We start from the raw sequence: 24,463 nt of genomic DNA, 5'->3' as shown, positions 1-24,463 counted from the left end.
GAGGAACTGAAACCTTCTGCCAACAGTCATGTGAAACTCCTCCTGCCCCAGCCTCCAGGTGATTATAGCCAACAGCTTGACTACAACCTCATCTGAGACCCTGAGCCAGAACCACTCTGTTAAGCTGAATTTCTGACCCTAAGAAACTGTATAAAGATAGTATTTGTAATTTTAAGCTGCACTGTAGCTATAGATAACTAATACAGGGATATATACCTATGTGGTAAAATTATTAAAAAATGTAAAGGAATAAGAAACACAAAATTCAAGATAGCCATTGCACATTAACAGGGGTGGGCTCAGGATGAACTGGGGAATCAGATACAATTCAAAGTTTGAAAGATAATGGAAATGTTCTTACTCAATTGAATTGTACATACATATTCAGAATTTGTTGTCTCATTTTTTATACATACATATATTTGTATTTGTATCTACTCAATATCTCATACAATCAATTTTAAAAATACTGGAAGGATGCGGCATCTGGGTGGCTCAGTCAGTTTGACTCTTGATTTCTGCTCAGGTCATGATCTCATGGTTTGTGAGATAGAACCCTGCTTCAAGCTGTGTGCTGGGATTCTCTCTCCTTCTCTCTCTGCCCCTCCCCTGCTTGCATGCTCTGTTTCTCTCTCAGAATAACTAAATTTTTTAACAAAATCTTAAAAAACTAAACTAAAAAAAAGACTGGAAGGAAATATATTACAAGTAAGAAAGCATTACTTTTAAAATGAGAAATTAGGGGCGCCTGGGTGGCGCAGTCGGTTAAGCGTCTGACTTCAGCCAGGTCACGATCTCGCGGTCCGTGAGTTTGAGCCCCGTGTCAGGCTGATGGCTCAGAGCCTGGAGCCTGTTTCCGATTCTGTGTCTCCCTCTCTCTCTGCCCCTCCCCGTTCATGCTCTGTCTCTCTCTGTCCCAAAAATAAATAAAAACGTGGAAAAAAATTTTTTTTTAATGAGAAATTAAACATATAAAAATACATAAATATGAGCATGTAAGGATATAGATATGAGGATTTGCTATATTTATGAAAAGATCTCTGAAAGATACATACTCATCTTTTAACACTAATTTTTTAACTGAGGGAGAGGGATTGGTGATGGGGTGTGGTAAGAGGCATAGGGCTTTTTCACTTTTACTTCATGTATGTTTATGAACCCAGATGGATCTCACTGCAAATCTTAACTCTGGTATGTGGCCTTGGGCCATTCATGGTCACCTCTCTTGAGCCTCCGTTTTTTCCATCTGGAAATTGGATATAATTGCACCTACCTGGCAAGGTTGTTGCAAAGATTAAGTGAAGTCATGGATATACAGCACCTTATATATACCTTCCACTCTGTCATAAGCATTTTTTTTTTTTTTTTTTTGTAATTTAAAATCCTATTTAAACAGAAAAGATCTCACATACTGAAGTATCTGGCCTACGGACCAAGCCAGTGGCCACTACAAATGAAGAGGATGGAATTTCAAGGGGTTCTCTCTCTTTCCTCTTCCCAAAAGACAAAGGCCCCACTTGGGCCTGGCTACCACTGATTTTACATGAGCTTATTGAAAAGAAACCCTTGCATCAGCGGTCATTCCCTCCCCCCCACCCCAGGACTAGCAACCATCAATCTACCTTCTGTCTTTATGGATTTGCTTCTTCAGGAAATTTCTTATAAATGGAGTCATACCGATTTGTCCTTTTGAGTCTGGCTCCTTTTACTTGTATGTTTCAAGTTCATCTGTGTTGTAGTATGTATCAGTACAATTGATTTTGTTAAAAAATACTACTCCTTTACATGGATTTACCACCCCTTATGGATCCATTCATCAGTTGGTGGACATTTGGGTTGTTTCCTATAGTCTGTTGTTTTTAATCACAGATTCCTAAGATCTCTATAATCCTTCCCGAAGAGGAATTCCACATCAGCCATGAAGAAAAAGACCAGGAAACACCTGTAGAGCTCCCTTTGCTTGGGTGGATGGGAACTATGGAAGACAGAGTGGTGCCCCCTTCTCAGGGATCCTTTGGATGGCTGTCACCAATGGCTCACATTTGCAACTTTCTCCAGGCAAGTGTTCTTGGGTGACTGTAGCCACTCTGCCTGGAGGTATTTGAGAGTTAGTCACCACCCATAGCCAATGACTGGCTGGTGTCTATTCTCCACGAAGTAGGAGGACTCCATCAAGCTGGAAGGCAAGTACAGATTTTTGGTTTGGTGACCACTGGTTAGATGTCGGAGGGACTGACATCTAATGGCACAGAATGAAGGAGCAGATTTGGGAGGGGCAAGGGTAGAAGTTGGTTCTTTTCTTCTCTCTCACTTTCAAAAAATGAGAGTTTGAAGAGTCTGAGTAACTTTCCACCCCACTGGCTCCTCCTCCTCCTCTCTCCTTCGCAGACTTCTCTCCCCTACCATACTTCCATTATAAAAAACAATAAATTCAAATCACACAAATAATACATGGCCACATTCTTTTCTAAAGCAAAGATAAAACCCACATAATCTATCCTTTCTGTCCACAATCCAGTTTAATTCCTTCCCTCTGAAGTTCCCACATTTGTCAGTTTGTTGTGAATTCTTTCATACCTTTCTGTCATATATACAACTGTGTTTAATTTTTTAAATTTTTATTTATTTTTGAGGGGGGGCAAGCAGGGGAGGGGCGGGGGGGGGGACAGAGGACCCGAAGCAGGCTCTGTGCTAACAGCAGAGAGAGTCCTATGTGGGGCTCAAACTCACAAACTGCAAGATTATGACCTGAGCTATAGTTAGATGCCCAACCAACTGAGCCACCCAGGCGGCCCATACATCTGTGTTTAGAAGAGGCAATGTAGGGCAACGGTTAAGGGTTTGGCCTCTGGAGTTGGACTTCTTGTGTTCAAATTCTGGCCTGTCACATTCAAATCGTGTGACCTTAGAGAAGCTGTCTACCCTCTCTGAGCCTCAATTTCCTCAATCTATAAGGTGAAAATGAGGACATTACCTACCTCATAGAGTTATTATTAGGATGAAATAAGTTAATAAGTATAAAGTACTTCAAACAGTGCCTGGTATATGGTAAGTGCCAGGTAAGTGCTAGAGGTCATTATTTATACACACCCACAGAAAAAGTACAGCATTGTTTTGCATATTTTTTTTTAATTCAAATTCAAGTTAGTTAACATACAGTGTAGTATTGGTTTCAGGAGTAAAACCCAGTGATTCATCACTTATATAGAATACCCAGTGCTCCTCCCAACAAGTGCCCTCCTTAGTGCCCATCACCCACTTAGCCCATCCCCCCCACCTACCTCCCCTCTAACAACCCCTAGTTTGTTCTCTGTATTTGCATATTTTTAAAAAACATAATGGTTTCAGGGGGGCCTGGCCGGCTCAATCTGTGGAGCATGCGACTCTTGATCTTGGGTAATGAATTGAAGCTCCACGTTGGGGATAGAGTTTACTTAAAAAAATAAATGTAACAAAACCATAATGGCTTCAGAATGAATTCATATCAATCAGCAATTTGTTTTTTAACCAAAAATGTGTCTCAAAAATACTTCCCTGTCAGTCCGGATCAATTGAACTCTTTTTGAACTGATGCTTAGTAGCCCATGTTATACCCAGTTCATTAAAATGCCTTCCTACTTACGGACATTTAGGTGGTTTCCAATTTCTCACAACTACAATGCAGTAGCCTACTAATTGATTTCCCTTTTTCCATTCCTGTTCTCCTTCCCTCTGTTTTCAGCACAGTAGCCAGAATTATCCCATTAAAAGCAGAGAGCTAACCAATGCTCAAAACCCTCCCAGGCCTCCCACCTCATTCAGAGTAAAGATCAAAGTCTTCACAATAGCCCAGTTGGTCTGCCAGAATATCTCCTGACATTCTCCTCCTTGTCCAGTTGATTCAGCCACCCTGACTTCCTAGCTATTTCTAAAACACGCCTGCTATGCTCTTCCTTCAGCTATCTGGATGGCTCACTCTTCACCTTCTGCAAGTCTTTGTCCAAATGTCCCTGAACTACCCTACTTAAAATTACAACACTGCTTCACATGGAGGCCAAAACAGTGATAGTGAAATTATGGGTAGACTGGACCAGATGTGTCTGCCCTTTCAGCTCTAAAATGCTGCTTTGGTGATTTCAGACCTCACAGTCTGCCATTCATGAAGAATGGGAACTTGAGACTCCGTCTAGAATGTCATCAATGCAGAAGGAATGACAGGAGATGAATCCCTTGGGTCAGGCTCACCCCTTGGAACGACTTGGGAAGTTCTCACACACATCCTGGCCCGAGGCACTGCTCATTCACTCACTCACCTACTGAGCACCTTCTGTCTAGTACGCCCTGGACCCAGCACAGGTCTGCTGCCCCTGCTCTCCTAATGTAAAGCGAGCTACCTTTACCTCCACCCCAGCCTGGGCCTGGCTACTCCATGGCCCTGCAGGTCCCTAGTAGCTGGGTGATCGATGTGTCTGCTGAAAGTGGGCAGCCACAGTGTAGGCAGACCCTGTCCTTCCTTTGTCTCTGTCCAGCCCCTGCCTTCCTCCTGTCATTGTTATCTGCCCCTTGGGGCCTGGAAAGCAAATGATTTTGCATTTACCACCTCCTAATATACTACATCATTTATTTACCTTGTTTAGAGTCTATCTTCTCTAGTGGAATGTCAGGTTCCCAAGGACAGAGATTTTGTCTGTCTTTTCACTACTCTATCCTCACATTTAGTACAGTGACTGACACATGGTAGGTGCTCAATTCATGCTGTAGTAACCGTGCCTCTGTACCTCTATGTGAAAGTAGATGAATATCTCTTGGAACTAAACCTAGAAATAGAAGTCCTAGGTCACAGGGCATACATGTTTGATATGGGTGAAAAATGGTACCTTCTTGCTTAAACTAAATTTAAATTTATTTTAAATTTCAGTATTACTAGTTGAGGCCAAACACCTTTGCATGTCTTTTCTTTTCTTTTTTAATTTGAAGGTCCAACTGGCTTTATTAAGGGGTTCATGAATCTGGCAGCATCCCATCTACCAAACAGAGGGAGTGTCCCTTTGCATTGTCTTTAATGGCCAATTTTGTTTCTTCTTCCAAGAACTGCCCATCTTCCTCATTTTTTTTTTTTTTTTTTTCCTGTTGAGTTTTGGTCCTTTTCTCACTGATTCATAGGAGATTTTTTTATTTATATATTGGGTTCTAATTCTTTGTACTATGTGTTAGAAATATTTCACTGAGTCTTTCTTGTTTGTTTTCCTTTTGTCAAACAGAATTAAAAAAATTTTTTAATGTTTATTTATTATTGAGAGACAGAGGGAGATAAAGCACGAGCAGGGGAGGAACAGAGAGAGAGGGAGACACAGAATCCAAAGCAGGCTCCAGGCTCTGAGCTGTCAGCACAGAGCCAGACGCGGAGCTCAAACTCACAAACTGTGAGATCATGACCTGAGCCGAAGTCAGATGCTTAACCGGCTGGGCCACCCTGGTGCCCCTATTCAATATGAATTTTAGAATCAACTTGGCAAGTTCCATGACAAAACGTTTTATATTGGAAATTTCATCGGAATTGCCTTGAACCCTTCATTTGGAAAATTAAAGCTTTACAGTATTGGACCTCCCCACCCACTAACAAAGTATAAAATTTTTTACTTATTTTTATAGTTATTCAACCAAGCTTTACAGGTTTTAATTTTCAGATAAAGGTCTTAGGTATCTTTTCTTAAATGCTGTAGTTTTTATTACAGCGATCTTCCCCCTTTTCGCTGCTATTATTTTCTAACTGATTATTGATGATCTTTAGGACCAGATGTCCTTAATTCAAATTCCACCTTCTCCATTTATTGATTTTAGACACATTCACTCAACTTCCCTGAGCCTTTGTTTTCTCTTTTATAATACCAGGATGACAAAGCAAGGGACGTAAATGGAATTAAAAAGGAAGGACCAAGCAATTATAAACGGCGAGTTTAAGCCAGTAATGTCAGGCCCTGGACTTAATGAAGACTTTGAGAGACTCCTCTCCTTGGCAGAGAAGCTGAGGGCGAGTCTATGTTGTACACAGGGGACTCTATGTTAGAACGAAGAGAATTTCTATGAACATTCAAGGCACCGTACACCACTATAGGGAGAATAATAAATATTTTTCTTCGGTTAAAGTTTTGGGGAGGTCCAGGTGCGCGCCGTTCTGTTACCTGTAGCGACTCCTCATCTCCTCAGTTGGTACCACCTCTCCCGAATAATTTGTAGTCGAGCATTCTGGGCTTTGTAGTAATTTCCTTATTAGAGTTGTTCCACGGGGCTCGCTCAGTTGCTTGAGACTACATTTCCCAGGAGGCTCCCGGGCCGGTTGTTTGCTTGTCCCTCATCATGACTTCCGGCGTCCTGGCGCACTGCTGGGCCAATCGGGAGGCTAAGACTGCCCATTCCTGGCACTCTGATTGGTGCATTCGACTAGAGAGCCTGGGTTCAAATTTTCAACGGTACTGAATGAGGCCCGCGGCGGGTGTTCCGGACGCTCGGTTGTCAGAGCTGAGGTGAGGGGAGCCTTGGGGAGAAACGGGGAGCAGCTAGGGGTGCGGGGCTGCTTTCTCTGCTGCTGTCTGCTGCTCTGCCTGGTTCTCGAACGGCTGGAGGTCGCTCGCCTCTAAGCCCGTAGTGCGGCCCGAGCGTCTTGGCCCGGGCTTCACAGGCGGCGGCGGTGGTGTGTGTGTGTGTGGGCTCCGTCTTGACCGGGCCGAGAGGGAGCTAGACTTCGGACCACCGCTTTCTTGGTGACAGGATTTTCCCGTGAAGTGTGGCCGGACCGAGGCTGGCGGGCTGCGTCTCGAGGTAGAGACGGAGGCCGGCCGTGGGAAATAGGGGGAAGGAGGGTTGGTGGGAGGTTGTAGGCTAATAACGGTAACGACCATTGTTACCACGAAGGGATGAAATAAGCATTCGCTGGAGTGAGCACTCTGCGTGCGTTTTCTCGTTCAATTTTCGCACCAAGCCGATGAAGCAGGCGCTCTTCGTAACCCCCACTTTATAGAGGAGGAAACAGGCCCAGATTTCAAGAAATGGGTGCAACAGTAGCCCCGCCCTCAAGGAGTGTGGCTTCGGTGGAGGAAAACTGATGTCGGCACAGGCAACTGCATTTAAAAACTATTGTGTAAGAAAGAAAGGTAATAGATACGGTGTGAGAATTGCGGGACAGGTTAATTGCAGTTGGAGTTGTCTTTTTGTTTGGGGTTTAAAATTCATCCTGTTTTATCTGTATATGCTTAGCCCTCCCCCTTTGTAACGAATAACTAGGTATTCTTTCCTTTCTAATTTTCTATCCTAGAACGTTTATAGGTTGGAGAGGAAAGGAAAAGTGTGAGCCAGACTATAAAAAGTACCCCCCCCCCTTTTTTTTGATGTATGGTTTCTTTGTCTCATACAGTTTTCTAGTAGTTAAGTACCCAGGACTTTCCCCAATCAGTCTTGCTTAGGACCAGACAGCGTCCATCGCTCTCCTGATCTTGCTCTGAGGTCATTGCTTTATGTACTCCCAGGTTCATTCCGTTTTACCTTGTCTTGACATCCTATGACCTTTCTTTGTATTTGTCTCACTCATCGGATGTCAGAATTTGAATTATTTACTACTATGATAAGGATATTCTTCTGTTGTGTCGTCAGTGTATCATATCATAACCCCTGTCCAGCCACCCCTAGATCAGCCTTGGTTGTTTTGGAGTAACACTGTTGGTGTGGTGTGTTAGCTCAGCGTTAAGTTGCCACTCTTGGGATAAAAGTTATTGTTGCTCCCAGCTCACTTAGCTAATTAATTGACTTTTTGAGGGTGTACTGTGTGCTCAGATTGGTATTAGATACTACGGGTATTTAGATGTATGATGTTCTTGTGGGTTTTCTGGTATGTTTGAGGACAAAGGACTGATTCAGAATGACAAGTGACAATCTGAACAAGACACGACCGAATTGGAGTCCTCTAGTGTTATGTATTGTAGGCGCCCTGGCAATGTAGAGGTGAGGGAGATCAGTGAGGCTTAAGACAAGCAAGGCGTGTCTTTGTGAAGCAGAGGGGACACATACTGGCTCTTGGTAAGCAGAGTGTGGTTAGACAAGAACTAGAACACTCTTGGTGCACAGAAGTTGCCCACTTAATATCTGCTGTATTGGATAGGCAAGAGGGCATTATCTAAATTGACTACACAACTGCAGATATGAAAAACTGGATGACTTCAGCTAGGTCGGTCAATTTGTTTAAATTTTAAAATTATTTAAATGATGCTTAAGTCTGTGTGTTCCAAGGTTAATAAAGTTGACTTATCCTGCATTTGCAATTAAGCTTCTCCGGGAGACAGGATTAGGTGAGAAAGTCCTTCATTTTTTGTTTAGGTGCCAGGAGATGATGAGTTCTTCTATGTCCCCTATATATTTTTTCCTTTCAGCCTCTCCTGGGTCTTTTCCCTAATCCTTTTTGAATTGCTGGTGAAGGAAGGAAGAGGAGAGACCTAAATGCCCTTTGGCAAACTGAATTGTCTTTGCAATGAGTAAAGTTAGGAAACAGAATTAATTGACTACAGGGAGACTGAACAACCCATTCAGTTCTGTAAATAGATCTGTATTTGAGACAGACATAGAGCTCAGAGGTTTTAAGGTACTTGGTGCAAAAAGTATAGATAACTGGGAGGGGTTCTGGGTTTGTTTGCACAGAGAAACTTGATTGGGGAGCAATTAAAGATTAGTGAGAAAGGAGCTTACTTTGGAAATATATAAAAAATACTATATCTACTCATTTAAATAGAAAAAGGTAGTAAAAGTTTTTTTATAAGTGTGCCTACTTATAAGTGCCTACTTTATAAGTGTGCTTACTTATTATAAGTGTGCCTACTATTTGTCCTGAGGTTTGAATAGAAATGCACTCTAGGGGCGCCTGGGTGGCGCAGTCGGTTAAGCGTCCGACTTCAGCCAGGTCACGATCTCGCGGTCCGTGAGTTCGAGCCCCGCGTCGGGCTCTGGGCTGATGGCTCAGAGCCTGGAGCCTGTTTCCGATTCTGTGTCTCCCTCTCTCTCTGCCCCTCCCCCGTTCATGCTCCGTCTCTCTTGTTCCCAAAAATAAAATAAATGTTAAAAAAAAAAAAAAATTAAAAAAAAAAAAAAAGAAAAGAAATGCACTCTATTACTCCTTGGTGTCAGTGTTCCTAAATTGCAAGATTTGGAAAGGTAGTTTTAAAGTGGGAATATATAATGTCAAAGACACCAGAAGATGGCAAATGTATACTAAAATTTAAGCTGAAATGACAAGTTAAGAAGTTTGGCATTTGGGGTAGATTTATGCTATTTAGAACTTAGCTCTCAGAAGCACTCTTTGGTTTGGAGAGTGGCTGGCTATCTCTGGTGTTATGCAGCCCCTTCCTATTCTCTGTTAACTGTCTTTACTGCAGAGATCATGAACCTGTTATATCACCTTTCTGTTTCTTCCAGGTTCTTGATAACAAGTACTTGCTAGACTTCAGGACTTCAGAAGAGAGGTGAAAGAGTACGTTGCAACTCTGAGTCAAGTCTATAGGCAGGTGGACTGACTGATGGATTAAACCACAAGTAAAGCTGAGTCTACAGTGAGTTACATTAAAAAGGAATAAGAGGAACATTAATATATTAGCATCAAAAGGGCGCCTGGGTGGCTCAGTCAGCTAAGCGTTCAACTTCAGCTCAGGTCATGATCTCACAGCTCGTGGGTTCGAGCCCCACATTGGGCTCTGAGCTGACAGCTCAGCGCCTGGAGTCTGCTTCAGATTCTATGTCTCCATCTCTCTCTGCCCCTCCCCCCTTACATTCTCTCTCTCTCTCTCTCTCTCTCTCTCTCTCTCAGAAAATAAATATTAAAAAAAATTGTTTTAAAGTGTTTAACTTTAGGGGTGCCTGGTTGGCTCAGTCGGTTAAGCGTCCGATTTTGGCTTAAGTCATGATCTCATGGTTTGTGGGTTCCAGCCCTGTTTGGGCTCTGTGTTGACAGCTCAGAGCCTGGAACCTGCTTTGGTTCTGTCTCCCTCTCTCTGCTCCTCCCCTGCTTGGTCTCTCTCTCTCTCTCTCAAAAATGAGTAAACGTTAAAAAAATATTTTAAAGGTGTTTAATGTATCTTAAAAAGTAACATATTTGGGGAAAAATTATTTTTTCTAAGTTTATTTACTTAGAGCGAGTGCAAGTTGGGGAGGGGTAGAGACAGAGAGGGAGAGAGAGACTCCCAAGCAAGCTCCACACTGTTGGCACAGAGCCCGACCCAGGGTTTGAGCCCACAAACCATGAGATCATGACCTGAGCTGAAATCAAGAGTCGAATGCTTAACTGACTGAGCTACCCAGGCACCCCAGAAAATTTATTTAATATGGAAAAGCAAAAGAAGTAAATATGATTCACTATTCTACCTCTTAGATAAACTATTGCTAACATTTGATAGATTTCTTTCCAATTTTTTTTCTGTGCCTGTATTTGGTTTTAAAAAGTCATACACTAAAATCTTTCATTATTTTTTTTCAACCTGATTAGGTTATGAACATTTTTTCATGTCAATAAAATTTGCTACAACATAATTTTTTTTTTTTTTAATTTTTTTTCAACGTTTATTTATTTTTGGGACAGAGAGAGACAGAGCATGAACGGGGGAGGGGCAGAGAGAGAGGGAGACACAGAATCGGAAACAGGCTCCAGGCTCTGAGCCATCAGCCCAGAGCCTGACACGGGGCTCGAACTCACGGACCGCGAGATCGTGACCTGGCTGAAGTCGGACGCTTAACCAACTGCACCACCCAGGTGCCCCGCTACAACATAATTTTAATGGCTACATGGTAGTCCATTAGATGGTTCTACCATAGTATTTTATGCAGTGAAATCCTTGGTGAAAAGAATGCATATTTTCAAGACTTTGGTACATAATACCAATTGCCTCATGGGAGAATTGTGCTGATAAACATACCCACTTAGTAGTGTATATTCACACAGGCACAAATTTATATTTTTAAACTATGTAATACATTCACGTGGCACAAAAATAAAAATAATATAAAAATATTTATAGTTAAAAATCTTCTGTCACTGTCTGTCTCACTTCCTGGCATCTAATAGGTAATCAGTTTTTGAGGTTCTTAGGTACATGTGTATCTACATCCCAAGAAAGATACCCTTTGAAGGATGTAAATCTTTACAAGACTGAGTGATTGAGGTTTGACTAGGATTGTAACCTCCTGTAGCCCCACTGTCAACCCTTACAAAACTCTTTCAGCTTCTTGTGTTGGAACAGCAGAATACTTGGATATTCTACAAAGATTTCCTTTTAGTATTCTACAGAGATCTGCGTTATTATTTGGTAATAATATTGCCATTATTTGGTAAATGGCATCATTGATTTTTATCAAGGTCCTATTGTATAAGAGTAGATTAGGGTTTATAAAGTTCTGTGGATAAATTAAATAAAGCAGAACTGAGTTTGTAATCCATAACTCACAAGTTTGGGGGAGAGTCGATAAAAAAAACTACATTTGCTTGAGGTTTCTGGACAGTGATGAATTACAACAAGTGTCCATGTGTCCTGTGCTGACTTCTGAGTGCTTAGACAGTGAGGGATTGTCATTGGATTTTAAATTGACCCAATTTTGGAAGCTTCATGGATCTGTTTCGGTAAACAGATCCAATTTCAACGTAGAAGTTAGCAAACATAAATGTGGAAACACAAAGTCCATTTACTTCCTTCAGACTTAGTTTGTGACTTTGATTAACAGTTAAAATGACATGCTGGATTATGTTGCCATTTACTGACTCCTGCTAATCCCTTATGTACAAAAAAAAAAAAAAAAAAATGTAGGTAAGATGAAAATAACTCAACTCTATTTAACTTGTGGTTAGGTAACAGGATCTCTTTTCCCTTGTGAAAGTAGGAGAGGGTGTCCCTGGGGGAATGGCACCATTTGGGATGGGACCATTTACTAACTACACTTCTAATGAAGTCTTGACTTACTTTGTTTACTATGTTACCAGTTGTTTAAGTCATGATTTTTCTTCCAATAGGAATAGGTTAAGATGCAGCTCCCAAACTGAATAGTAAAGTGCTTGAGAGCATCTGTCACACCAAAGTCTTTGTTTTGTTTAGGAGCTGCCAGTCCACTGTTCCAGCTTTCCTTAGAACTTACCCTTTTGCAGTTTTCCCCCACCTCCCCTGAACCTGTGCTTTTTGATTTATAGAGCTTGTCAAGGCTAGTTATTTTTGGTTTGAGAGTGAAGAGGGACAGGACATGATCGAGGTTAATTTCAGGCGAATGTGGAAACAAATTACATTGCTTCTTTTGCAATCTTCCTCAGTTGTGTGCTTTTCCCTCATTTGTTTCCCTTTTCCATTTATCTCTTACCTTAGAAAAAGTCAGTATTCATCCTTGTAGAACTCTGTAGGCCTGTCTGTATCTCGTTATCTTGTTGTTGCTGTTCTTTGTGCATTTCTTTTTCTTTCTTTCTTTCTTTCTTTCTTTCTTTCTTTCTTTCTTTCTTTCTTTTTAAAATTTTGATTTGAGTATAGTTGACACACAATGCTACATGAGTTTCAGGTGTACAGCATAGTGATTCAACATCTCTGTAGGTTATGCTATGCTCACCGCTGTTTGTATCTTTTATGCATCACTTCCACCAGGTACCCTTCTCTGACCCTCCTGTTCCCCTTCTCTGCACTTCCATAGTGCCTTTGGTTTTCTTCTGTTATATCACGGATCACCCTGTATCACAATTGTCTGTATTTTCCACTCAAATGTGAGTTTCTTAAGGGAAGAGATTCTATATATGCTTTTAGTCTTTGTTTTTTGGAAACAAAAATGAGCTATGTGATATGATGATGGCACTTAATAGGCGGTTCTAAAAGGAAGCTAAGTGGTTCATAATATGGGAGAGGCTTTTTCCTCAGTTCTGTTGTAGGATTATTGGTCTGAAAGAGCTATTCACTCAGATGGTTTCTAGTTTTGCAGGAATCTAGAGCTGTGGTAGATTCAGATAATTTTGAAATGTGAAGCTGATTCTCTTCCTTGGCAGTCTGATTTGTTTGGGAGAATGTGGTTGACGCATGTGCCTTTTTTCTTTCTTTCTTTTTTTTTTTTTTCTTCAGTGAGACCTGTTGACAGAAATTCAATCTTGATAAAGGGGTGCAGGAAGGCATCCAGTTCCCATCATGCCTAGGTCTCTTTCATTTAAACAGTTGGCCCAGACTCTGGCCTGTTCCATTTCCCACTAGGCCTTGTGCTTTTTAATTTTTGAAGGTTTTACATCTTAATTTTATTATTTATGGGAGAAGCAGTGTGGTAAAACCGGCATAGCCGAGTAGTTACTTTTGGCTTTGTTCATGTACTTGTGCTATCACCTTTTATTGAAGAGAGTCAGACTTCTCAATGGATTTGTGTTTTGCTTACTTTTTCCCCTTTTTGGGGGAGTTGGGGAGGTGGGAATGGTCTCCTGAGTTGGCCATACTGGACCAAAAATAGCTTTTAAAAGAAGCCTCTTTTTTTTTTTTTTTTTAATTTATTTATTTTGACAGAGAGAGAGAGAGAGTGTGCACAAGCAGGGGAGGGGCAGAGAGGAAGAGAGGAAATCCCAAGCAGGCTTCACCTATTGTGGGGCTCATGCTCATGATCTGCAAGATCATGACCTGAACTGAGATCAAGAGTTGGATGCTTAACTGATTGAGCCACCCAAGCATCCCAAAAAGCTTTTTTAAAAAATGGTCATGTTAGAAAAATAATATTTCAGTTTTAAAATTTCACCTAAATATGGGGCGCCTGGGTGGCGCAGTCGGTTAAGCGTCCGACTTCAGCCAGGTCACGGTCTCGCGGTCCGTGAGTTCGAGCCCCGCGTCGGGCTCTGGACTGATGGCTCAGAGCCTGGAGCCTGTATCCAATTCTGTGTCTCCCTCTCTCTCTGCTCCTCCCCCGTTCATGCTCTGTCTCTCTCTGCCCTAAAAATAAATAAACGTTGAAAAAAAAAAAGTAAAAAAAAAAAAAAAAAAAAAGTAAAATTTCACCTAAATAAAGATTAAGCATATTCAGGTTTGAGCCCCTTGCCTTTTGACCCCCCATCAATCAAATGCACTCCTAGACCTCAGAAGACATTTCTCCTTCTGATGCTTAAATACTGTACTTATGGTCTCTTTTACTCTATAATATCCACTGAGAGGTTCAGACTAACTTCCATCTTATAAATAGCAAAAACTTTATATGCAAGAGTACAAACTAATAAAAGAGAAATTAAGAGGTGGTGATTTACTTTATGGGATGATTTAGCTCAGAGCTTTCCTGGTGTATGTATGTATTTATTTATAATTTTTTTAATGTTTATTTTTGAGAGTGTGAGCAAGCACACAAGCAGGGGAGGGGCAGAGAGTGAGGGAGATACAGGATCCGAAGCAGGCTCCAGGCTCTGAGCTGTCAGCCCAGAGCCCGACGCCAGCCTTGAACCCATGAACCATGAGATCATGACCTGAGCCAAAGTTGGACAATTAACCAACTGAGCCACCCAGACTCCCTATCCAGTGTATTTAGAATAGGGTTTTTAATTTAGCAGTGTTCTTTTATGAACAGCTTCTCAGGATGCTTAATTTTGTGTAAAGCAGAGTTAATTTTTGCATTTGACTGACAGTATGATTTGGTTATCTACCTCATCTTTGAAGGAATATTTATAGGAAACACCTGTACATTATAGCGACCTGAGATTTTGGAATCCCACAGACCTGGTCTTAAAACTTAACACTGCTACATACTAGTTGGTGATCGTGGAGTGGCTTAATTACTCTGGGCCTGTTTCCTTATTTGTAAAAAGGTGATGATGATATCTACCTTGTATATTTTTAATGTACTTTAAATGTGATGGTTTCTTAATTTTAAAAATGTATTTATTTGTAAATTTTTATTTATTTAAGTAATCTGCACACCCCCTGTAGGGCTCGAACTCATGACCCTGAGATCAAAAGTCCTGTGTTCCTCCCACTGAGCCAGCCAGGTGCCCCAAATGAGATGATTTATGTAAAGTGCCTAATAAAGTGGTTGGCCTATAGTAAATAGTATTTGGAAGTTATTATCTATAAATGGTTTTATCCTTTGTGCCTTGACATTTCACATTGATCTACATAAATCTCTATTTTTTAAAATAAATATGAGAGGGAATAAATAAATAAATAAATAAAAATATATACTCACACTCACACAAAGAGGCACCTGTCTGGCTCAGTCAGTAGAGCACACAACTCTTGATCTTGGGGTCATGCCCTACATTGGGCATAGAGATTACTGAAAAAAAAATTAAGTAAAAAAGAGAGGTTAGTGGATAAGGACACATCCTTTAGGGCCTACTTGAATGCAGATGCTGGCTCTGCTATTTCTTAACTGTGTGATCATGAGTAAGTAGTAAATCTCTCCTTGCCTCAGTTTCCTTGTCTATAAAATGAAGACAATAATAGTACCTACTTCGTAGGATTTTTGTGAGGATTTAGTGAGTTAATTAATACATGTAAAACATCGCCAGGAGTGTCTGGCATGTCATAAGTACTCAGTAATTAATAGCTATTATTTATTTTTTTTATAATTTTTTTTTTAACGTTTTATTTATTTTTGAGAGAGGGAGAGACAGAGCATGAACAGGGAAGGGTCAGAGAGAGGGAGACACAGAATCTGAAACAGGCTCCAGGCTCTGCACTGTCAGCACAGAGCCCAACGTGGGGCTCGAACTCACGGACCGTGAGATCATGACCTGAGCCAAAGTCGGCCGCTTAACCGACTGAGCCACCCAGGCGCCCCAATCGCTATTTTATTTTTAAGTTTATTTTGACAGAGAGAGAGAGAGAGAGAGAGCATGAGCAGTAGAGGGAGAGAGAAGAGAGAGAGACAGAATCAATCTTAAGTAGGCTCCATGCTCGGTCCAGGACCCAGACACAGGACTTGATCCCACAACTGTGATCATGACCTGATCTGAAATCAAGAGTCGGATAGATGCTCAACTAACTGAGCTACTCAGGTGCCCCATTAGCTATTATTTTTAACTTTTTTTTTCAAGTTTGTATACTTAAAAAAAAAATTTTTTTTAATGTTTATTTTTGAGAGAGAGAGAGAGACAGAGCGTGAGCAGGGAGGGGCAGAGAGAGAGGGAGACAGAATCTGAAGCAAGCTCCAGGCTCTGAGCTGTAAGCACAGTGCCACCTGATGCTGGGCTTGAACTCGTGAACCTCAAGATCATGAGTCAAAGTTGGAAGCTTAACTGACTGAGCCACCCAAGTGCCCCACAAGTTTGTGTACTTTTTATTAAGTCAATACTCAGGAGCATTTTGTTTTTATAAATAAACATTAAAAAAAGAAATAATGTGTAAGATTTGGATAAGTGAAGTTAGTAGCCAATTTCAGACCCTGTAAATGGGAAACTTTATTTCCAAAAATCAATAGATTTAACAATTATTGCTGGATTACCAAGTGTACTTAATAAAAATCCCAGAAAGTGCAGTGACTTATGGACTGTAAATGCCACTTTAGGGGGAAATAAGTACTGCTTAACCAGTTCTTTAAAGTGAAAAGATATTCATTTATACAATAAGATGTATTCAAAGAGTTCATATAGTGAAAAGTCTTCCCCTGACTCAGAACTCCTAGCTTTCTTCCCAGACCCAAATACTGTTAACACTTCTGTGTCTCCTTCCACAATAATCTATGTATGTACAAAAGTATACATGAGTATATATTACCCCTTTCCTTCTTTTTAACATGAATGAGAGTATGCACTTCTACATTTTACTTTTCTCACCTAATAGCCCTTGGAGCTCATTGTGTACATACTACCACATATGCAAAGTTATCTAATATTAAATTCTCTAATATTTTATTATACGATTGTACCCTAATTTATTCAAACAGTCTTCTATTGGTGGAATTTTTGTTTTTAGTTTTTTGGCTTTTATGAACAATGCTATCGTGCACTTTCTTATACTTACGTATGCATAAGTACATATCTGTAAGATAAAGTTTTACACTTGGCAAGACCTATCAAAAACATGCACTTGCTCTCCAAAGAGGGTAGCCATGTAGCTCCATAATTTAAAAAAGAAAAAAGAATGTGAGGGGTTATATCTGAATACTTTCCAGGTGGTTTTTTCAGTGGCATGCTTTGGTGGAATCATGGTTTTTAGGAAGCTAAGTGGGGTTGTTGCATATTACATTCCTGCCTCTTCCCTCCCCCAGCTTTAGTTGTCTTCATTGCATTCCTGCCTGGGAAGTGTTCCCAGTGACCTGGGTTAGGCATTAAGATCATGGGAATCCAAGATTTTCCCATGTCTTCCAGCATGTTTGTTCACAAGAACAGGAAAACTTCCTTGCAACAGGGGAATTTTAACCACTGTCAGTCACTGGGGAATCTTTCAGTGAGGGTCCTTTGAATATAGATATGGTCAAGGGGAGGAGAGGCAGTGATATCTTATAGTAGTGCATTGTATAGTACTTGAAGTGCCTTCTCATGTTTATGGGAAGTAAGTAGGCAGAAAGATACAGTGCCTCTCCTGTTGTTCTACACATGTAGTAAATGCCAGAGACAGGTCTAGAATTCTGGACTTCTTTGTTGGGATTGTTTTGGGCTATAAGTGACAGAAAATGTGATTCTAATGGCTTATTCAAAAAGAGTATTGTCTGGAGGTAGATGGTTGCTGATATTTGATCAATGGTCAGTAGCTCAGCAATATCAGGGCCAGTGTTACTTTTTTGGCCATCCACTTGTATACGCGATAGCTGCTCTATCTCTAGCTATTACATTTGCCTTTAAGGCAAGAAGGGTTGAAGGGAAAGGGCAAGAACAAGGGCTGTGGCTATATCAGGAAAGTAAGTTTTCCTGTAAATCCCTCAGCAGATTCCTACTTCATTCTCATTGGCCAGAACTGTTCTGGCTACACTAAGCTTAAGGTGACTTTTGTTATGGTGTGCTTCCTACTATTTTGATGATGTTCAGTGAAACATATTTAATCAGTTTGACTTAAGTGATATTAATTTCTAATTCTCTTTTTTTTTTTTTTTAATTTTTTTTTAACGTTTATTTATTTTTGAGACAGAGAGAGACAGAGCATGAACGGTGGAGGGTCAGAGAGAGGAAGACACAGAATCTGAAACAGGCTCCAGGCTCCGAGGTGTCAGCACAGAGCCCGACGCGGGGCTTGAACTCACGGACCACGAGATCATGACCTGAGCCGAAGTCGGCTGCTTAACCGACTGAGCCACCCAGGCGCCCCAATTTCTAATTCTCTTTATATTTAGAGTTTATAATTTAAATATTGTATACTATCTTATTTTTTGAGTGCGCCAGAACCTTAGCTCCTATCTAGATTTTAAATTCCTTTGTGTCTGAGACTAGATCTTCTACTTTTTGTGTAAGACATAGTCTCAACTTGAGTATTAATGAGAAAGGAGCTCCGATATCATTAAGCCCATATTTAAGGCCCCTAGTGAGTGTATAAGAGTGGACTGCTAACAAATAACTTAGTGAGTTAAATTGATTAATGAAGGTAGACATAGAGAGTGAAAACTTTAAAATGAGAATAATAAAGACTCCTCTATTCAGGGCAAAAGACTATGGAGAATGGATTTACTTGGATACGCAGTACTCTTTTCTATGCAAATAGAGGCCATAACTATGTTAATATGCCTCTTTAATTCATAGGGTGAGAGGGCAGAACAATGTGGAAAGAACATTGTGTTGATGTTAGGAGCCTCAGTTTTGGATCTAGTTCTGCCTTTACATAATTGTATGATACTGGGCACATCATTCTCTCTTCAGCTTCCTCTTCTAGAATGGGAATAATAATTGCTGCTTTACGGGATTGTTGGAGAGTATTTGAAATACTATGTATTTACTACTTCATGGCACCTGGCACGTATAAGTACTTTTGGTAACTGTTTTTACCATGATCATTAGTATTATTGTTGTGTTGATCTTGGAAGAGCCTTTTTTGCTGTAATTAATCCTTATCTATAAACTGCAAAAGTTATTAAGATTCCTTCTGATTCCAAAATAATCATGTTTCTACACTAAGTACCTCAACTGGGGCATTGTTATAAAGGTATCTGGAGTTCTGGCTGCATTGAGTTCATAGGAGAGACCATGGAAAGATGAAGTTCTCTGGTGTATGGATTGATGTCACTATGTAAACCAAATAATTATTAGAATAAATGTTTCTCAGGCACTCAAGTACCTTCTGAATTACCCCAATCCACTGAGAGAAGCTAACGAAATACTGGCCAAACCACTGAGCAATGAAGTTGGGTGTAACTACTCTTATGATTTATCTCAGAGCATAGGTATAGTTGTATACTATAAAGACAATGAGTGCTGAGGGTTATTAGTGCCCAGAATTGGTGACATTGTGGGGAACTGGCATACCTCTGGTGATATAAGTTCCTTTTTAGGAACGGTTTTACAGTTTGTATCAAGAGTCAGCAAGTCCATTTCTAAGAATTTCTCTTAAGGGTAGGGGCTCCTGGGTGGCTCAGTTGGTTGAGCGTCCAACTTCAGCTCAGGTCATGATCTCATGGTTCATGGGCTCGAGCTCCGCATTGGGCTCTGTGCTGACAGCTTGAAGCCTGGAGCCTGCTTGGGATTCTGTGTCTCCCTCTCTCTCTGCCCCTCCCCCAGTCATGTTCTGTCTCTCTCAAAAATGAATAAACATTAAAAAAAAAAAAAGGAATATATCTTAAGGGCATACTTAAGGATGTGTACAGAAATTGAACTACAAGGATATTCTTCTAGTAGTATCTTTAAAGTGAAAATATTGGAAAATGCCTAAAAATAGGGGATATGTAAATTATAGTATAGCTGTCAGTTGATGAAATATCTACATATATATTGACATGGAAAATGCTCACAATATGTGAAGCAGATTTCAAATATATGTGTGTATATAGAGAAAAAATGAGAGAGAGAGAGAGGGAGACAGACTGGAATAGTGTGGTATTGTAGATTATTATTTTTTTATAGGAGCTTTTTTTATGATTTCTTTAATGAGCATGAATTTTTATAATAAAATAAAGGCTTAAAGGTACTTAATAAATGTGTATGCAAGTAATTAGTGGTATCTACTTCTCTTCCAAGATACAGAATACTTTAAAGTACATGTTGTTCCCTGGATGAAGACAAATGGCTCATTGGATTTCATAGGGAAATTATTTGCCAGTGAGTGTGTCCTTCAGACTGTTTTTGAAACTACTTCCAGATATTTTCTTAACCGTAAATGGCTAGAGTGGGGGCTGACTTTAAACCTACACAGGTTTCTACGGGAGAATGTAAAACTTTGTACACCGGAGCAGGGATGGGCCCATACCTTTGACTTGTTTCTTTGACCTAATTTACATGTCGCGCCTTTTATGTGTGTGTTTTTTTTTTTTTTTTAAGATTTTATTTTTAGCAATCTCTCTACCCAGCATAGGGCTCAAACCTACAATCCTGAGGTCAAGAGTGGCATGCTCTACTGACTGAGCCAGCTAGGTGCCTCCTTTTATGTATTTCTTTCTTTTTTTTTTTTTCAATTTTTTTAATGTTTGTTTATTTTTGAGACAGAGACAGAGTGTGAGCAGGGGAGGGGCAGAGAGAGAGGGAGACACAATCTGAAGCGGGCTCCAGGCTCTGAGCTCTCAGCACAGAGCCCGACGTGGGGCTTGAACTCACAAACCAAGGGACCGTGACCTGAGCCGAAGTCAGACACTTAACTGACTGAGCCACCCAGGTGCCTATGAAAATATTTCCAAGGAAAGAAAACCTGTAGTTGGCAAAACGTACTAAGTTTTTACTAGGTATAAGATACCGTTCTGAGAACCTTGATGGTTGAGGTATACACAAGTGAATAAAATCCGTCCTTGTCTTCAGGAATTTACGGTCTACTAGGAGAGGCATTTGCATAGTTAACTAATATAACATTGAATGGTAAACAAAGCATTATGGCCTTGGAGAGGTAGCAATTAGTATGATAGGTAGAAATTGGGAAAGTTTGTAGAGGATTGAATTGGACTTTGAATAATGAGTAAGATTTTAGTTAGTAGGTGTAAAATTTAATGGTGTGTTTCAGAAATTGGGTTATTCAGGGCAGAGAAAGAGTAGTGGGATGTGGGAGAGGCTAGAAGTGAAAAAATGGTAGGTTGAGGGAAAATAAAATAATGAATGTCAAACACCTAGTATGGTACTTTGCCTGGCATGTTGTAGGCACTCATCAAACTTTGCCTCCTGCTAATTCCAACACATTTATCTTCAGGAATATCTTCAAGTTACCAAAAGAGAAAAGTTAACTTTGGGGCACCTGGCTGGCTTAGCCAGTGGAGCATGAAACTCTTGATCTTGGGGTTGTGAGTTTGAGCCTCATGTTGGGTGTAGAGATTGCTTAAAAAAAAAAATCTTTGAGAAAGAAAAGTTAACTTTTAGTTTGGTTTGAAAAATAAGGTGTCTTGTCCAGGTTATTTTCAGAATTGCAAATGTGGTAGTAAAATCAAAGTAATTGCTGGGGAATCAGTACCTTAGATTAATGCACAACCAAGTTTCTGAACCATTTCTTTTCATTAGAAGGTGATCTGTTGAGAAGAGTGAGTACTGGGAAAAACCTGCTCTTCTGTGCCAAGGCAGGGGACAATGTCACAAGTTAAAACTTCTTATTCCTATGATGCTCCCACGGACTTCATCAATTTTACCTCTTTGGATGATGAGGAAGATACCCAAAACATAGATTCTTGGTTTGGTAAGTGTCTGCTTTTTCAGGCCATTTTAAGGGGGTTAGTAGCTCGCTTTGTTCTGAGTACCTTTCAAAAAAATAGTAGGAATTTCAAGAAAATAACTAAAATATGAATTATTTTCTACACCAAGATATTTTATCATTTATGATATGATAGAAATAATTGAAATGTCCAGTGTCTTAGGAGTGGGCTATCAGTGTTATTTTGCAGTCAGGAATAGTAAATATTTAAGCATTAGGGATATATGGAAAAATCCAGATGAAACAAAGTTGAGTGAAACTCTAAGATTCAAAACATGTCTGTAGTGATAGCAGCCACATAAAAACTTGCTCTACTGTCATTGGGCATAGAATCTAGTATTACAGTTAGGACACTGATATTGATACAGTCTACCCATCTTACTCAGATTTCCCCAGTTTCACTTGTACTCATACTCATTTCTGTAGTAAGTTCTATGCAATTTTATCACTTGTGTAGGTTTGTGTATCTACTCCCACTGTCAAGATACTGAACAGTTCTAACATCACAGGCATTCTTGTGTTGCTTTTTTATAACTACAGTTACTGCCCTATTGCTTCCCCTCACTGATTCATTTTTAGCTGGAGGGATTATGCTACTCAGAACCCAATCCCCAAACAGAAATGGGATTGCCTGGTGTTGAGTCATATGATTTGATGCAAACCCTGACACCAGGCCAATAATAAATAAGGATGTGGTTATGTTTTTATAGTATTTTGGGATAACATGGTGAGACCAGTGATATGTCAGGCTAGTAGTTGCTAGGGTCCCTTCATTTTATTCTTTCTCATATACTTATCTTCTGTATTTAAAAAAAAAAAAAATGTGATGGGAGAAAAAAAAGGAGTCCATTTCAGCTGCACTTATCACTTACAATACAGTGTCCACGTGTGGTGGCACATGCCCTTCTCTTGCAAAAGGCCTTTAATGGTATCCATTGGAGAAGGGGTCTGTTGGAAGTGGTGTGGAGGAAAGGTGAAGAGGACCAGCTGCCCTATAAGGATCTTTCCACGTCCTTGCATTACTGAAACCTTGAGGAAGACAACCCTGGGTTGTCTATCTTTTTTTCTAAGTTTCTTTAAAAACAAGATAGAAAATATTTGTACAGCGAAACTGGTAAATACAATGTCGAAGAAAAAAATTAATCCTACCATTCTTTCAAAACCACCTTAGTTCTAATACATTATTTTCTAATTCTCTTCCAAATAATCATATCTTTTTATACAGTTGCACTCTGTACATGCACAGTGTTATTGCTGGAGCTCACCACATTCCTGAAGCTTCTGTTTGTTGGTAGGCAGTTGGTAGAACAGATGTTTCACTGCTTTGCCCTCACTTTTGGGCACAGGAGAACCTAAGGTAAAATCCCTTGGGAGAGCCTAGCTCTGTTCCATCCTCACACACCCACTTCTTACCAACCAGTTGAAAGAGAACCTCAACTCAAATAGACCATAAGATGTCTCTTGTAAGCCCTGCAGATCTTAATAGCTACAGTTTTCTTTAAGAGGAACGTGATGTATTTAGGTGGTAGGTTAGGCCAGTTCATGCTTATATGGTCCTAAATGTGTATCAAACAAAGATAAGTAGCTATTCACAATGCAGAGTCTGCACTTCTCCTTTTCTGTAATACATTGTTCAGTGTTGCCAGTGTTACAGTGATAGTTTTTATAGTCTCTATCTCTGACGTATAATGTGTACTCATTTCATTTTGATCACAAGAACTTTGTACTTGCCAAATGTGCTGGAAGCGTACTAGTAGGGGCTTTAGGCCCCGTTTACAAGTGCATAGGACTGATTTATTTTGCTTCCTTGCTGATTGTTTAAATGATGCTCTTTTTTTCACAGAAGAGAAAGCCAATTTGGAGAACAAGTTTCCTGGGAAGAATGGCATAGGAGGGCTTTTTCAGGGCAAAACCCCTCTGAGGAAGCCTAATCCTCAGCAAGCTATTGTCACACCTTTAAGACCGGGTAAGAAAGAACATCTTAGGAAAAAGCTCTTTGGTAGAATGGTGGAACAGTGTGTTATGGGCCTGAGGGATCTGGGGGAATTACGTAAATGTTGTATCCTTTGGTTTATTATTGGTGAAATGGGCCAGTTTCACTTTATGGTGAATGTGACACTAATGATGTACTACACTTTTTTTTTTTTTTTTAAATTTCTTGGAACTTAAGCTAACATAGACTTTTACTGCCAGATACAAAACTCTTTTCTTTTTATGACAAGATTTAACATAACATAACCTGAGTCTGGCTGGGAAACAAAGCAATAGGAGAGAAGAATGTACTGCTTGTCATTGCACAAGAATTCTTTGAGTCATGTATCTGATTCTAAAAGATAATTGGCATTTAAACTGGTGGTTACTAAGTCTGCAGAATATCTTCTATTTGATCAGAACAAAAGAAGCATTTTTAAGAGATCGTAAATCCTTAAAAATTACTTTTTTGAAGTAACAGCCATATTTAGATATGATTCACATGAACAAATCATCCAAAGTGTACATTTCAGTCTTAAAAAAATTTTTTTTTCTAATGTTTTATTTTTTTTATTATTATTTTTTTTTTTAATTTTTTTTTTCAACGTTTATTTATTTTTGGGACAGAGAGACAGAGCATGAACGGGGGAGGGGCAGAGAGAGAGGGAGACACAGAATCGGAAACAGGCTCCAGGCTCTGAGCCATCAGCCCAGAGCCTGACGCGGGGCTCGAACTCACGGACCGCAAGATCGTGACCTGG

General features: G+C 40.1%; 1 protein-coding gene across 15 annotated transcripts in view; it reads left to right on the top strand.

The window, feature by feature from the left end:
* Nucleotides 1–6,382: 6,382 nt before the first annotated feature.
* TPX2 (TPX2 microtubule nucleation factor) overlaps nt 6,383–24,463 on the top strand; it is a 60,360-nt gene continuing 42,279 nt past the window's right edge. For 2 of the 15 annotated variants that reach the window (XM_045444950.1, XM_045444942.1), the window contains exons 1-4: nt 6,426–6,503; nt 9,436–9,569; nt 21,545–21,716; nt 23,575–23,697. In XM_045444950.1, the coding sequence (XP_045300906.1) occupies nt 21,611–21,716; nt 23,575–23,697 (229 nt within the window). In that variant the 5' untranslated portion in view covers nt 6,426–6,503; nt 9,436–9,569; nt 21,545–21,610. Of the gene's footprint in view, nt 6,799–9,435; nt 9,570–20,089; nt 20,168–21,544; nt 21,717–23,574; nt 23,698–24,463 lie in introns of those variants that run through there. The other 13 variants (XM_045444954.1, XM_045444948.1, XM_045444951.1 and 10 more) reach the window with 10 other exon arrangements.

The sequence above is a fragment of the Leopardus geoffroyi genome, chromosome A3, assembly GCF_018350155.1.
Source record: "Leopardus geoffroyi isolate Oge1 chromosome A3, O.geoffroyi_Oge1_pat1.0, whole genome shotgun sequence".
Lineage (NCBI taxonomy): Eukaryota > Metazoa > Chordata > Mammalia > Carnivora > Felidae > Leopardus > Leopardus geoffroyi.
Note: the sequence above shows the minus strand (reverse complement) of the source record. Positions and strands in the feature narration are given on the sequence as shown.